Source organism: Ictalurus furcatus, chromosome 11 (assembly GCF_023375685.1).
Source record: "Ictalurus furcatus strain D&B chromosome 11, Billie_1.0, whole genome shotgun sequence".
Classification (NCBI taxonomy): domain Eukaryota; kingdom Metazoa; phylum Chordata; class Actinopteri; order Siluriformes; family Ictaluridae; genus Ictalurus; species Ictalurus furcatus.
This window is the reverse complement of record NC_071265.1, coordinates 1,567,501-1,586,559: the sequence shown is the minus strand read 5'-3', so window position 1 is coordinate 1,586,559 and position 19,059 is coordinate 1,567,501. Positions and strand designations below refer to the sequence as shown.

General features: G+C 39.6%; 1 protein-coding gene across 1 annotated transcript in view; it reads right to left on the bottom strand.

The window, feature by feature from the left end:
* Positions 1 to 414: 414 nt before the first annotated feature.
* Positions 415 to 19,059, bottom strand: part of gabra5 (gamma-aminobutyric acid type A receptor subunit alpha5) — a 52,198-nt gene continuing 33,553 nt past the window's right edge. The window contains exons 7-10 of the mRNA XM_053635861.1: positions 12,201 to 12,344; positions 6,706 to 6,858; positions 5,088 to 5,299; positions 415 to 1,180 (exon numbers count right to left, since the gene is read on the bottom strand). Of these exons, the coding sequence (XP_053491836.1) occupies positions 878 to 1,180; positions 5,088 to 5,299; positions 6,706 to 6,858; positions 12,201 to 12,344 (812 nt within the window). The 3' untranslated portion in view covers positions 415 to 877. The remainder of the gene's footprint in view (positions 1,181 to 5,087; positions 5,300 to 6,705; positions 6,859 to 12,200; positions 12,345 to 19,059) is intronic.

Here is a 19,059-nt window from a genome sequence, read left to right as displayed (position 1 = left end):
TATGAAATACTTATGAAATCAACAAATGTATGCTTTTTTTTGTGTAAATGTTGTTTGTGTAAATTAAATGAAAGTTTATGTGTATGGGTTGTAGGGGCAGTGGTGTCTTGGCGGTTAAGACTCTGGGTTACAGGTCCGGGGAGGGGGGTTCAAGCCCCAGCACTGCCAGGCTCTGGGTTACTGATCAGAAGGTTGGGGTTTCAAGCCCCAGCACTGTTGCGCCCTTGAACAAGGCCCTTAACCCTCTCTGCTCCAGGGGGCGCTGTATCATGGCTGACCCTGCACTCTGAATCCCAACTTCCTAACATGCTGGGGTATGCGAAGAAAAGAATCTCACTGTTCTGTATCATGTGATCAATAAAGCCTCAATATCATTAAAACAGTTGATTGCGGAGGGGGGGCATGGGGCGAATACTTATGCAAGGCACTGTAACAGACAAAGAAACTCATAGAGATGCCAAATGCGTATTTTTCTTCATATCTTGTCCTATTTGAAAGTCATAAACTGATCGGTCGTGATTGAAACCCTTGTTGGTGTCGAACACGTTATGATTTCGTAAGGGAAATGCAACAATCTTCTCTGAAATCCTAATAGAAGAGTAATATACAGTAGAAAGTCAAGGCAGACATGGCAATAAGACGGTGTTCCTGCAGAGCTTCGGACTGATCATGCAATCTCTGAGAACGAAAATAAAAATGTAAATAAATACAACAGAGGGGAGTGCAGGAGAGATGGGATAATAATCTGATCATTATAATGTGATGGTGGACGTTGGGTGGTGGGTTTTTTGTTCCAGTTTATTAAGAACGGCGAGAAAAAAAGGGATTGAAAAATAAATAAAAAAGAAGGAAGGAAGGGGACGAATGAGAGAACTTTCTATGTAGGCGAAACCGCTCCTTTAATCACCGGTTCCCTGTTGAGGTACGTGGCCCAGTAGACGAGGTTGAAGGTACCGAAGAGGACGGGGAACACTATCCGGGACATCTTGTCGATCTTGCTGACGCTGTTGTAGGTTTTCTTGGGGTCTGGCGTGGACTTGCTCTCGGCGCTCTTCATCTGCACGGTGGTGCTGTTGGAGATGGTGGCGATGGCCGAGTCTTTGGTGATGTTGGCTGTGAAGTTCATGCCGGTGGAGCACGTGTTGTTGGGCTTCTTGGACAGCGCCAGCGGGTCTTTTTTCTGCAAAAGAAAGCGACATTTTGTTTTGTTAGAGCTCAGATCTCGTGACCTATAAACACGAAGCGTGAGATAGACGGTGCGACGGCAGCGGCGTGATGGGAGATAATGAAGCGGTTTGAAGGTCGTGGCCTGCCTTGGTAACAGACCCCCAGCTCTGACTGACACGCAACATCCATGACGCAGTGACACCATGGTGAGAGAAGAAGAAGTCCGGATTCCGATTGGCCGTTTCAGGGACTTGGACGGCAGACACTCCACTTTTTTTAAACGGATTAAAAAACACGTACAGTCATTGAATATGGTGAAGATTTCCGTGAAGAATTATGTTTCGGGAAGGAGTCTCCAGTATCAGAGGCGAAGCTGGAACTTTGAGTTTTCCGACATCTTCGGGACAGAGGAGATTACACTTCTTTACGGTTGCTCGGTAACATGAAAAGCTGCTTTTCTTAACTCTGGGAGAGAGAACCAAACGGAGGATGGTGAAGGAACAACGGTTTATAGCTGCTATAGATGAATAAAAGACTCCAGACCCTTGAGGGAACCTGGCTTCTTCTAGGAGACCCTGCAGTCATTCCCGTTCCGTGACAAGCGGCTTGCCATGTTACCGAGAGGCCGCAGAAAAGCGTAAACCCATCTGACTTGAAGACGGAAAACAAAGCACTGACACCGGAGACTCCGTCCAGAAAACTTTACATCTTCGTCACTACGATGACACGCTTTCGAATCCTTTTAATCAGTGGAGCGTCCGCCGTACAAGTCCCTGTGAACGAACTGTTACTATAGAAACAATGACGTATTAGGACTTGTTCTAGAAACTGATCAACACCTTCTGACCAATCAGAATCCAGAATCGCAAATGCTGTGTTGTGTCCGGCTGAAGCTCCGTGAGATGATTAGTGACCAGCGCTCTCGAGGGTCAGAGGTCAGGGTCCTGAGTGAGTTCAGTGAGTGGAAAGCGATGGACACTGAGCTGCAGAAGGGAATGGATCGTCCTCCTGCTTTAACTCCTCGTCGTCACGCCGCTTCATCGTGTCCTTCATCGTCTCCCTCTTGTCGCCTGGATTTGCGTCCACTGCACCGGGTCTTTCTCCTCCGGCGCAAAACAAACACGCAAACAAGCAAACAGAACACAGGCTAATGGGAAAAATGTCCGGCGGCGCGTGGAACGGCTCGAGATCTGTCTACAAACAAGGCAGGCGTGACCTTCAGAAGATCTACCGCTCCTACGCAAACATCGACGCTGCACGACCGAGCCGCATTACATCGCGGCAAAGACAAAATACCACTTCCTGTGTATAAGGAGATACACCAAGCACGGCGTTTATAGAGCGGTGTAATCCGTCAAATTTAGATCTGAATCAATGTTATGTAGCATCTTCAGTGCAGTTCAATTTACCCAATTTGCTCAATTTATTGAAATATATAAGGAGCACCCCTCTGTATGTCGCGCTGTTACAGGAAAACAATCAACGCCGGGGCGGTGTGATGAAGCCGAGTTAGCGTCACTACCGCGCAGGGGATTATTTTCCTCTAACAGCGCGTCCTGAAGCGTTTTATTCCTCTTATACAGCAGGATCTCTCCACTGATTAGAATCGTTCCTTTATTAAAGAGCGACACGTTGTACTTTTTATCCGTTTATAGTCGCACTTAATGTGAAATGTCTCATGTACGAGTGTTTCTTTCGTTTATTATTTTTATTCTGTAAAATGAAAGAAATGTAAAGAAATAAGTGTTGTTCGTTGTCTCTAGTTTGGGTTAGATTGGTTTTATTGTATTTTTTATGTTAAATGACCATTACTGCCTATAGGGCATCACACACATTTTAAGCTCTATGTGGTTCTTCTAAATCACCTCATAGCCAAGCTATATATATATATATATATATATACACCTAAAGTGGGCTCATGCTGCAAGGATGTGATGTAATTGTAGCATTTTCTTCTTTGTTAAATGAACAGAATTATTGAAAAGGTACATAAATAAAGCTATAAAGCTCTCCCTCCACCATGCGAACGCACCACCGCTCGGTTTATTTGTTTGTTTGTTTTTTATTTAAAAAAAAAAAAAGGTTTCTGATGTACGAGTGAGAAAAGAAAGAAGGTGAAGTAAAAGGCTGCTTCAAACCGCACTGAAGTGATTTCATCTCTAAGCTGGTGTAATTGGTATAATGGTGCTAAATGATATAAATAGAGGGAGGACGGAGTAGTGTAATTTAGTCATGTGATTTGTCTGGAGGCTCGGAGGTGATGGATGAAATTGGTGGCCTGAAGTCTTTTTCACAGCTGATATCCCTCCACAGCTCCAATTACAGCCTCCTAATTGCTGGATGTGCGAGCGATGATGGATGTCAGGGACGTGAAGAAAAACAAAACCTGTTTCAGGAGGAACACGGCGGAATCTTTTCTGGTTTCTTTTTCTTCCCCCCTGGTAATTGAGGTGAAGATTGCATTAATAAGCAAGTTAAAGATATGAGGTGTGAATCCGGCTCCGTTTGAACGTAACACAAGAGGGGCGTCGTCCAACTAAAATAAAAAATAGAAAGACAGAAATGATCTGTTTTTGTAAAATTGACATCGTCCTTGTTTCTTTGTTTTGAAGCGGTCCGAAAGATTTAGCTCTGCAATTCGATTGGCAACGTGTCTCAAATCAGTGTTTTAAATATATATATATATATATATATATATATATATATATATATATATATATATATATATATATATATATATATATATAAACATCCAGAAGATGAATATACAGAACTAAGCTTGGGCAATAGAAAGATTGTAAACAAACAAACAAACATACAAATAAATCATTAATCATTAAGTCATTCCATACAGCAATCTGACAGCAGCAACATTTCCACTTCTCTACATTAGGTGGCAATGATGTGTTCCTTTTACCACACTAATGAGATTGATTGATTGATTGATTTATTTATTTATTTATTTATTTATTTATTTATTTAAGTACTTGTTTAGTTATATAGTTCTCTGTTTCTTTTTGTCCATTTTCATTTCAGCACAGTGGACCTGTTTCTTATGAAACTGTTCTTTTGTGAAAGTTTCTATTTATTTGTTTGTTTGCTTGCTCATTTTATTTTATTTAGTTGGTTAGTTAATTAGTTTGTTTGTTTGAACATTTTGTAGCTCATTTAAATATGTATTTTTAAGTAATTGTGCAGCAATGGGCATTATTCATTTCTTTGGGTCACTATTTAGTTATGTAGTTATTTGTTTGTTTGTTTGTTTGTTTGTTTATTTTTATTTTTATTTCAGTGCAGTGGACCTGTATTCTGACAGTTTTTTATATATATATATATATATATATATATATATATATATATATATATATATATATATATATATATATAATAGCCCACTGATCAGTATGTGCTATTTGTTTCTTTCTTTCTTTCTTTCTTTCTTTCTTTTTTATTATTTAAACACAGTGAATCTGTTTCTTATGGAGTTACTTTTTGGTTCTGTTTGTTTGTTTGTTTGTTTGAATTATTATATTAGAATGTTTTTAACCCATCTGTAGCTCTTTTAAATATATATTTGAAAAGTAGATGCCAGTCAATCAGGATACTTTTTTAATGGACCAGGAATGTTTGATTTTTTTCCATTTATAAACTACTAGCCCATTTAAACTGTATATCTCTCATAACTTTTTTTAAAGTGTCTAAAAGAAAAGTGCTTATGATAATGAATAATGGTCTGGATGCTGTTGAGAAACTGGACTCAGGTCACTTCAGTAATATAAAAAACAAAATCCACGGCCACATAATGACGCTGCTGTGCAGCAGTAACTGGATCATGTGACGTTCTTTAGTCCTGCTGCACTCGAGTCATAAACTCTGAAAGATTTCCCGGTTTAGGTTGATAGCAGTAATACAGTGCTCACTTTGGGCTGTTGAGCTTCCATGGCTTTCTTGCCGTCCCAGGCCCAGCTGCGTTTGGTGAAGTAGTTGACAGTAGCGAACTCGATGAGGGCGGAGAAGACGAAGGCGTAGCACACGGCGATGAACCAGTCCATGGCTGTAGCGTAGGCCACTTTGGGCAGAGAGTTTCGGGCACTGATGCTCAGTGTGGTCATGGTTAACACTGTGGTCACGCCTGAGGGGAATAATGAAAAAGGATTAAAGGGGCGGTAGGCGGGTAAATTTAGAAAGTAATTTTTAGACTCGTAATAATCATATATTCTGATAAACACATTACACTCATATATATATATATATATATATATATATATATATATATATATATATATATATATAATTATTATTATTATTATTATATGTTTTTCAATGCTTAGTGTAATGGAGCTGGCCATTTTTTTAGGTGTTTGTTTTATGTGTTTCTGGCCTCAAATAAGCTCCGCCCCAACTGACAATGCTGAGCAATGCTGCTCAGTCCTGCCCCTCGCCTCTCAGGAAACAGAGAGCGCAAAAAAATTATATACTTCAAACTACACTGTTTAATATCACATTTACAAGCATAAAGCTAGCTGGTTTGCTAGCATACTTGGGTAGTTGTACAATTAATAGTTAGCATAACATCAGCTACTGTACCTGGCTAGTAGATATGGCTAATAATTGTAATTACACACTATAATAGCAAGCTTACAAACTATAGTTTGACCGCGGTCTAGTAAACCTGGCTAGTCGTTTACTCCGTAGTCAAGTTTTGCTAGCTTATAATTAGATCATTTCTAGCGTAATATTAGAAAACTGTTAGCAGGATTTAGCTTCTGGCTACTGAACATAGATAAGAGATGTTATTACACAATAGGAAATTGGTTATTGGGTATTGGTTTTACACAATTAATAGTTTGGCTAATTAGCAAATATATATCGAATTATTTTAATGACAGATTATAATAATCAGCTTGCTAGTGAGCTTGATGTTTTAGCTAATGTTCGCTGGTTAAACTGTCAGATCATTAAGTAGTTAGTAGGCATTACATTTACGGCATTCGGCAGACGCTAGGCTAGACGCTAGGCTAACCCTAACCCTTATCCACTTACATCTATACAACTGAGCAATTGAGAGTTAAGGGCCTTGCTCAAGGGCCCAACTGTAGTAGCTTGGCTGGGGCTTGAACTCTGAAAGAACTACGAGTTTCGCTTTGTAGTGTATTTTTTTAGGTTTGACAGGTTTTGAAAGTAACGTGAAAGTAAAGTAATTAGTAATCTGATGACTTTTTACATTCTGGTCAAGTTAGCTGGTCAAATTTCACTTAAGCCCCTCCCCTTTAAACCGAGGAAATAAATCGGGCTTGTTACAGAACTGCTCAGGAGAAGTAGAGCTAATTCCAAAGCGTTTCGTCTCGAGCTCATCAGCTCTTCATTCCATCCGTCTGCGCAAGTCAATTCTGCTTTCCATTTTGATGAGCATTATCGACCTGTTCGACTTTAAACGAATTAAGAGCCGAGGACAGCGCCGGCAGAATTCCCAAAGGAAACTGTGGAAAAGCAGCTTTACTGGGAGTGCAAAGAGGGTCAAGAAGTGTTGTCACTGACCAAACACCGTCCTCGCAGGGACAGACTCCCGGTTCAGCCAGAAGGAGACCTGGGACAGAATGACGGTCATGAAGCACGGCATGTAGGTCTGGATGACGAAGTATCCGATCTTTCTCTTCAGGTAGAAGTGAGCCATCATCACTGTGTAGAGGCCTGTGTAAACGGGGGGTTGGAGGGGAGGATAGAAAGATAAGCGAGGGAGCAGACAACAGATGAGTGATAGATAAAGGGAGGGACAGCGTGTGTGATTAAATTCTGGAGGATAAGTGCAAGCTACCAGAGAGAGATTTCCAGAAATGTTGTGCAAATGTGGTAACACTTCATTGAGAGTAGTGTTCATAAGGCTACACAACACCTACATAAGCCCTTTATGAACGCTGAAGCCACAAAAGCCTACATAAACATTTACAAAGGGAAATTCCATCAGGCGGCGGCTGACATAAAGACAGCATTCATTAATTAATACTGATGTCAGTCGTCCTGAAGGGATTACGTCGGTGTTATGCAGCCCTATGAACACCATGAGCACTCTGATCGACAATGCATCAACATTTACATAAAACATAGTACTCAAAAGATTACATAGCAAATACATACAAACCCTTTATGTCCACTGACATAAACTTACATAATGCAACATTTATAAAGGATTATTCCGCCAGGCGGTAACTGAAATGAAGACAACATTTGTCAATTTTGATGCCAGTTGTTATAAAGGGCTTATGTAGGTGTTATGTAACCCTCTGAAAGTCACTTTTATACTCGCAAACGTGTTAGAGAATGTGGCAAAACGTGTTAAATGGTAGTGTTCATAGGGCTACGTAACACATACCTTAACGTAAACAGACCTAAAGAAAGCATGAAGCATTTTCACGTGATAAAACAACAGACACAAGATTGTGTTATGACACGATAACTGACTCTTAGTGCACTTCTGGTATACAGAATATATAGTTACAGTTATAAGTTATATAGTATATAGTTACACACTGACCATATGACTCAGCAAACATCAGGAAATAGAAGACTCATGTTAATTAAGAACCAGATTCAGGTGTCATGACATGGACATAGGCATTCATAAAAAGGTTATGAACAGATCTCGTCTTATTGAAGAGCCAGAGAAAATATCCCTAACACTGCCATTATGGTGCCAATACATTGCCAAAGCTAGTCATAAAAAAAACTTATAAGCAGACGTGAGAGTTCACTTTATTTACGAGCCAGAGAAAATAGCGCCTGGATATCGTCATAAGCATTCATAAGTAGTTTACGAGCAGAAATAAGAGAGACACTGCGCTCAAAAGCCAGAGACGTTAAACATAATAATATTAGGGTCATGACATAATTCCATATGATAGGTAGTTGTAAAAAATAATAATAATAATAATTAAAAATCTTATAAGTAGGATAGTAGTGTCAAGACATTGTCATAGATCTTCATGAACATGTTATAAGTAGGCGTCAGCTGACATAAGACTGCTTTAATTAATAAGTAACATACGACTGTCAGGTTAATATGTATTTAAAAAGATGCGGCTTGTCATATCTTCATCTTCATCATCTTCACCATATCGATAACTTATTCGACGTCGCTAAATAACGTCTTTCTTTAATCTCTTTATGTGGAGCGTATATCCCGTACACGTCCCTGCGAACGAGCTGTTGCTATGGAAACGATAACGTATCAGAACAATCGCATTAATATAAGAGTTGGGAGACTTGTTGTCATTCTGTAATGTTGTAATCCAACACACACAGTACAGACGCAGGAAATGGAGATTAGGCTAGAACCTCGGAGTATTCCTTTAAATACGTGAAGATACAAATCCGATGAATCGTGTTACTACGTAACGACCACGTACGTCAGGCACACTCATGCTGGGATAACAGGAGGTACAATATTAATGGGAAATTTTGAAAAAAATAAATAAATAAGTGTTACGTATATCCTGTTAAACAAGCAAAGAATTCATTTGGAGGTTTATAAAAAAAAAAAAAAAATGTAAAAATCCTTTCAAGCCACGGCGACTGATAACCCGAAAGAAAATCCACTGATGACTGCTGCTTTCTCCTGGCAAAATCGGATTTTTGCGTCGCACTAATCCCTTGTCGTAATCCTCATCCTGCAGCTCTCAAACTCACTCGCTTTATCCCGGTCACTCGCGCTGGGCCAGCCACGTATGGCACGTCGAGACAGAGGGAAAAAAATCAGAAAACGTTACACTCCTAAGCAACTAGATCAGATAACGAAGGGGGAAAAAAATTACTGCTGTTAAAGTAAAATCTCCAGGATCTCCAGGATCTCACCAAGACTCATTATGTACCCAGGACTGACATCATCCTCCATGAAAGGAGGTCAGCACGTCCAGATCACCCCCCTCTAGACTTACCCCATGCTCCTATGAGCTGGAGAAAACCCATCCTGGGATTCAGGAAGGTTTTCTTGGATGTTCACGATCAGGTGGAACCCTTCTGAGAGGAGGCAAACATGCCACAGTGGTGGATCTTCCTGCTCAGCTTCTGGAGTGTTTACGGAGAACTTCCTTTCATCGCAGAGAACAATGCTGCCATGTTGGTCAACTGGTGAGTTTTATATATATATATATATATTTCCTAACCAGAAATATGATTTAGTGTGAAAATGGCATGGCTTGGTCTATGGAACATAAGATAAAAGGTGACAGGTTATCAGTACGTCTTCATACAGAACTAAGAGTGATGGAACGCTGACATTTTGACTGCGAACACTCTTGCTATCTGTCTTTTCTGTGGCATTCTCAGTGCTTGGTGGATCTATTTTTGAGTTTGTAAAGAGGGTTTACACCAGATTAGCACCACTAATAGCCTGGTAATCTTTCTCCTTCAAGTTAGCTGAAAAGAAAGTGCTCCTGAGAGCCAAGTGAGGATATGCTCTGCTGAAGGTTCACCTTGTACCTTGCTAAGGACTTGAAGAACTTTGGTGCTGAGCAGAAAGTGGAAGTATATTGAATTTAAATAAGGTCCTTTAGTTTGCTCTTCTATGAAAATCCTTGAAGATGCCATGTGGAGCCTGAGTATATGCTTGGAAGCGCTCTTAGCGTCCTAATAGGGGTCCATATGGAACCCTTTACTTGCTCCTGACGGCTGAGTCCTCCTGATGTTGTATCTTGTACTTACCCAAGGATTCAAGTAATTTTGAACAATTGGTACTCACAATGACTAACAATTGGAAAATAAAAGTATACAAAAGGCCCCTTGGTTCCAAATTATAGCCCTTTAGGAAGCTAAAAGCCTGTTATAATCCAAAGAACCTATAGGAAGTTCCATGTGCAACCAAGTATGTACTCTTACTCATTTATCAAAGGGTTCATCTTGGTGCGAAGCTGGAAGTATACTCATAGCAGAAGAATACACTCTTACCTCTTCTTCCAAGGCCCCGTTTAGGAAGCTAAAAGCCATTTATGCTCCAGAGAACCCTTGAGAAACCATTGTGAAGTTAAAGTCTGTGAAGTCTTCAGTTCCTGAAATATTTCCACATGGAATCTTCAAGGCGCTCTTGAGGGCCAAGTGAGGACAAAATGGTTCTTTGGTTGGTCCCCTTGGAAGGTGCATGTGGATGAGTATAGACTCTGTGAGGACATGGCCTCCTGATGTTTCATCATCATCCTCACCAAGGATTTTAATAACTTTGCATAGTTGGTGATGAGCAGCATACTCATTGGTTTGTCCTTCTGGGGGAACCTTAAAGTTTCTACATACACTCGTATGATGATTACAGGGCTCTATGCTTTCTAAAGGTGTTTCACATGGAGCCTTAAGATGCTCCTGTGGGCCAAGTGAGGACTTGATCTCCTGATGGTTTATCAAGCACATTCCCAAGTTTTGGGAAACTTACAAAGCACTTTGAGAAAGTAGACGTATCCCCGTAGAAGTTTTTTTTTTTTTTTAGTTTATCCTTCTGGAAGAACCCTTGAGGTTTCCATGTAGACCCCAAATATACACCCATTCATGTTTTTCAGAGAGTTTGTCAGGGGTTCTTTGCATGATTATGTGCTCTTCCTAAAGGGGTTCCACGTTTAATTATGGAATCCTTGGAGCAATGCAAATGCAGGAGTGTACACCTGGGCTTCGTGTGGACACTTCAAGGTTTTTCCTACAGGTATAGATCATAAAAGTAATTTTTTGATCTAAGCCTTCTAGGAAAAACCTTGAAGTATTCACATGGAACCCGAGTATACACTCGTTTGCATTTCTCCAAGGATTCCATAATGGTTCTTTGGATAATTCAGGGCTATTAGCTGCTATAGATGTTCCACGTTGAAACATCAAGATTTGCTCTTCGGGGAGGAAAAAGACATGAAGGTTTCATATGTGCCATTGGTTCCCTGAGGTTTCTTTGCATAATTATGGTCTCTTAGCTTCCTAAAGAAGTTCCACATGGAACATTCATGTCCTCCTGATGTTTCACCTTGTATCTATCCAAGGAATTCAAGTAACTGGAAGTAGGAAGTAGAAACTGGGACCAAAAAAAAAAAAGTTTCTTACATTCCTCCCTCTGGAAGAAGAACCCTTAAAGATCCCTACTGATTCAAAGAACCCTTGAGGAAATCTTTTTTTGTAAGAGCGTGTGCTCGGAGTATAAAGATTCTAAGAGCCTAAGAACTCTAAGGTCAGGCGGATCCCTGGTGGTCTATATAATATCTCCGGATTCTCTATTTATGCTCACTACATGAGGTAGAACGTAATGGCGTGTTGTACTTAATTAAAGGTTCCGTTTAGTACCTTCTGTGAAAAGTAATATATTAATTCCTGTATATTACATGGTAGAGAAGCGAGGAAGCGGCCATTATGTGAACTCTTTAATAACCGAAGTGTTAAAGAGAGTTATGAGAGTCATGATCGCAGTGTATTACTGCTCCTCTTTACATAACTGAATTAAAGCAGATGGCACTGGAGCTCTCGCTAGTCCCCGCCCACAGGTCTCCTCTTTCCCACACGTCTCAGACCGGCTCTAGCCAATCACTGCCTGCTGACATCACTTGGAATAACCACGATGGATGAGATGGAAGCACAGGGATTAACCCTCCAGCCCTGGCAGGTCAGGACAGGGATAAGTGCCTCCTCTTCCTCCTCCTCCTCCTCCTCCTCCTCCTCCTCTGTCGCGTTCCCTTCCTCTGTCCATCCTCTTCTCTCTCATTCGTATTCATTTGATCATTTTACGTAAACCAGCGTAGACGATTTCAGTGTTGTTTTGTTTTTTTTACGATTATTACTTGTCACCCTGTCCGAGATCTCAGTCAAATCTCGGCTAAGTCCTATAGCAGACTGTAAGACAGTCCATTAGCATGCGTGGTAGGCTGCAGGTTGTAGGCTGCTTTCAGATAACGTGTATGCAGCGGATTATGTGCATCGTAGCACTAGCGATTCTTGAGATGAAGGCCAGATGATGACGTGAGGGCAGAACTGTGGATAGTGGATGGTTTTTTGTGTTTTTGTTTTGTTTTGTTTTTTACCTCTGCTGGTGTTGATGTCCTCAGTGCCGGCTGTCTGGCCAATCAGATGGTACTGGTTGAGTCGTGAGCCGTCCTCCGCCACCACCACAGACTTGGTTGGACCTTGGGTCCACTTGTACACCACCTCTGAGATCGGGTAGGCATCTGAAAGAGATGCACGCGTTTAGCATTAACAGCACCCAATGATGTCAAAATGCACACTGAGGACACACAGTGATCACAGAGCTAGCTACATACCACCTACGTAAGCCTTTATAAATGTTCATGCAGGTCTATGTAGCTCTGTGAATACAATCTGAAAGATCATGTAAGCGTCTGAAAGATTAGCCTTAGAAGCACCCAATGACGTCAAAATGCACACGTGAAGTAGCATCGTGGTTACGCTTTCCTTAAGGGTAGAGTGTACATAGAGCTACATAACACCTGTGCGAGCCTTTATGCATGTTTATGTGTGTTTATGTAGCTCAACAATAATGATGATTGTGTAACTGAAGTGCACTAAGCTATAACGTCTCTTGTCATGATGTTCTGAGGTGTCACGTGTCAGTGATTTTTTTACGTTTATGTCAGCTGTCATAAAGGGCTTATGTAGGCGTTATGTAGCTCTATGAACACCTCCTTTAAGTAAAATCATGCATTTCTCTCCAGTGATAATGTAGGCATCTATGTAAGACACACGGCGTGATTAAACATCTGGATTACAGCCGGCAAATTGCATCCCAGCTGATTTGCATTAAGAATCCCAGTTTCGTATTAATTCAAGGAAACGACGGTACATCTGTCAGCACCGCGGAGATATTCCGCTTCTTCACTCGCAGCGTGTGTGTCGTCCAGCTATGCCAAGTCAAGCATTAGTGCTAATAAATTTAATCAGTGTCTGGGGTGCAGAATGAGATCGGGGTTTGCACCGAAACAAACGAGCTGCTTGAAGGTTCTAATTAACAAAATACAATTCGCAGGGTGCGTCTCATTACAGCTGAATCTGCTCCACTTAGCAGGCAAGCAGGTTGGTTTACAAATAATCGATTACTTTCATTTTTACTAAATCATTTCTTCTAATGAGGAACTTCATGAAGAATCCCGGCATTGTTCCCGATGTGAGTGCTTTAATACGAAGGGATAGAGAGAGTGCACGCAGTACACGTGCGCATCGTGGTGGCCTCCGTGACGTGATCGATTCGGCTCGTCTATTCGCCTTTATCTCTCGGCTCCTGACTCGCTCCGTCATTTCATCCAATCTCGGAGAGATCCATTAATCCTGCCACTCGCACGGCCGATGCCTCTAGCACAATGAGGATGGACTCCGCCATTCAGACGCTGGGATTATTGCAGCTCCACACACTCATATACACTCACATACACACTTATATACACACACACTCATATACACTCACATACACACTTATATACACACACACTCATATACACTCACATACACACTTATATACACACACGCACACACTCATATACACTCACATACACACTTATATACACACTTATATACACACACGCGCACACTCATATACACACTTATATACACACTTATATACACACACGCACACACTCATATACACTCACATACACACTTATATACACACACGCACACACTCATATACACTCACATACACACTTATATACACACTTATATACACACACGCACACACTCATATACACACTTATATACACACTTATATACACACTTATATACACACACGCACACACTCATATACACTCACATACACACTTATATACACACACGCACACACTCATATACACTCACATACACACTTATATACACACTTATATACACACACACTCATATACACTCACATACACACTTATATACACACACACTCATATACACTCACATACACACTTATATACACACACGCACACACTCATATACACTCACATACACACTTATATACACACTTATATACACACACGCACACACTCATATACACACTTATATACACACTTATATACACACTTATATACACACACGCACACACTCATATACACACACATACACACTTATATACACACTTATATACACACTTATATACACACACGCACACACTCATATACACACACGCACACACTCATATACACTCACATACACACTTATATACACACTCATATACACTCACATACACACTTATATACACACTTATATACACACACGCACACACTCATATACACTCACGTACACACTTATATACACACTTATATACACACTTATATACACACACGCACACACTCATATACACACACATACACACTTATATACACACACGCACACTCATATACACTCACATACACACTTATATACACACACGCACACACTCATATACACACACGCACACACTCATATACACTCACATACACTCACATACACACTTATATACACACACGCACACACTCATATACACACTCATATACACACTCATATACACTCACATACACACTTATATACACACACGCACACACTCATATACACTCACATACACACTCATATACACTCATATACACTCACATACACACTTATATACACACTTATATACACACACGCACACACTCATATACACACTCATACACACTCATATACACTCACATACACACTTATATACACTCACATACACACTTATATACACTCACATACACACTTATATACACTCACATACACACTCATATACACTCACATACACACTCATATACACTCACATACACACTTATATACACTCACATACACACTTATATACACTCACATACACACTCATATACACTCACATATACACTCACATACACACTTATATACACACACGCACACACTCATATACACTCACATACACACTTATATACACACTTATATACACACACGCACACACTCATATACACTCACATACACACTTATATACACTCACATACACACTCATATACACTCACATATACACTCACATACACACTTATATACACACACGCACACACTCATATACACTCACATACACACTTATATACACACTTATATACACACACGCACACACTCATATACACTCACATACACACTTATATACACTCACATACACACTTATATACACTCACATACACACTCATATACACTCACATATACACTCACATACACACTTATATACACACACGCACACACTCATATACACTCACATACACACTCATATACACTCACATATACACTCACATACACACTTATATACACACTCATATACACACACGCACACACTCATATACACTCACATACACACTTATATACACACTTATATACACACACGCACACACTCATATACACTCACATACACACTTATATACACACTTATATACACACGCACACACTCATATACACTCACATACACACTCATATACACACACGCACACACTCATATACACTCACATACACACTCATATACACTCACATACACACTTATATACACACTCATATACACACACGCACACACTCATATACACTCACATACACACTTATATACACTCACATACACACTTATATACACTCACATACACACTCATACACTCACATATACACTCACATACACACTCATATACACACACGCACACACTCATATACACTCACATACACACTTATATACACACTTATATACACACACGCACACACTCATACACTCACATACACACTTATATACACACTTATATACACACGCACACACTCATATACACTCACATACACACTCATATACACACACGCACACACTCATATACACTCACATACACACTCATATACACTCACATACACACTTATATACACACTCATATACACACACGCACACACTCATATACACTCACATACACACTTATATACACACTTATATACACACACGCACACACTCATATACACTCACATACACACTTATATACACTCACATACACACTTATATACACTCACATACACACTCATATACACTCACATATACACTCACATACACACTCATATACACTCACATACACACTCATATACACACTCATATACACTCACATACACACTTATATACACACACGCACACACTCATATACACTCACATACACACTTATATACACACTCATATACACACACGCACACACTCATATACACACTTATATACACACACGCACACACTCATATACACTCACATACACACTTATATACACACTCATATACACACTCATATACACTCACATACACACTTATATACACACTCATATACACACTTATATACACACTCATATACACACTCATATACACTCACATACACACTTATATACACACACTCATATACACTCACATACACACTTATATACACACACACTCATATACACACACGCACACACTCATATACACTCACATACACACTCATATACACTCACATACACACTTATATACACACTCATATACACACACGCACACACTCATATACACACTCATATACACTCACATACACACTTATATACACACACGCACACACTCATATACACTCACATACACACTCATATACACTCACATACACACTTATATACACACTCATATACACACACGCACACACTCATATACACACTTATATACACACACGCACACACTCATATACACTCACATACACACTTATATACACACACCGCACACACTCATATACACTCACATACACACTCATATACACTCACATACACACTTATATACACACTCATATACACACACGCACACACTCATATACACACTTATATACACACACGCACACACTCATATACACTCACATACACACTCATATACACTCACATACACACTTATATACACACTTATATACACACACGCACACACTCATATACACTCACATACACACTTATATACACACACGCACACACTCATATACACATTTATATACACTCATATACACACATACACACTTATATACACACTTATATACACACTTACATACACACACGCACACACTCGTATACACTAACATACACAATTATATACACACTCATATACACACTCATATACACTCACATACACACTTATATACACACTTATATACACACACGCACACACTCATATACACTCACATACACACTTATATACACACACGCACACACTCATATACACATTTATATACACTCATATACACACTCATATACACACTCATATACACTCACATACACACTTATATACACACACGCACACACTCATATACACTCACATACACACTTATATACACACACGCACACACTCATATACACTCACATACACACTCATATACACTCACATACACACTTATATACACACTCATATACACACACGCACACACTCATATACACACTTATATACACACACGCACACACTCATATACACTCACATACACACTCATATACACACACGCACACACTCATATACACTCACATACACACTCATATACACTCACATACACACTTATATACACACTTATATACACACACGCACACACTCATATACACTCACATACACACTTATATACACACACGCACACACTCATATACACATTTATATACACTCATATACACACATACACACTTATATACACACTTATATACACACTTACATACACACACGCACACACTCGTATACACTAACATACACAATTATATACACACTCATATACACACTCATATACACTCACATACACACTTATATACACACTTATATACACACACGCACACACTCATATACACTCACATACACACTTATATACACACACGCACACACTCATATACACATTTATATACACTCATATACACACATACACACTTATATACACACTCATATACACACACGCACACACTCATATACACTCACATACACACTTATATACACTCACATACACACTTATATACACTCACATACACACTCATACACTCACATATACACTCACATACACACTCATATACACACACGCACACACTCATATACACTCACATACACACTTATATACACACTTATATACACACACGCACACACTCATACACTCACATACACACTTATATACACACTTATATACACACGCACACACTCATATACACTCACATACACACTCATATACACCACGCACACACTCATATACACTCACATACACACTCATATACACTCACATACACACTTATATACACACTCATATACACACACGCACACACTCATATACACTCACATACACACTTATATACACACTTATATACACACACGCACACACTCATATACACTCACATACACACTTATATACACTCACATACACACTTATATACACTCACATACACACTCATATACACTCACATATACACTCACATACACACTCATATACACTCACATACACACTCATATACACACTCATATACACTCACATACACACTTATATACACACACGCACACACTCATATACACTCACATACACACTTATATACACACTCATATACACACACGCACACACTCATATACACACTTATATACACACACGCACACACTCATATACACTCACATACACACTTATATACACACTCATATACACACTCATATACACTCACATACACACTTATATACACACTCATATACACACTTATATACACACTCATATACACACTCATATACACTCACATACACACTTATATACACACACTCATATACACTCACATACACACTTATATACACACACACTCATATACACACACGCACACACTCATATACACTCACATACACACTCATATACACTCACATACACACTTATATACACACTCATATACACACACGCACACACTCATATACACACTCATATACACTCACATACACACTTATATA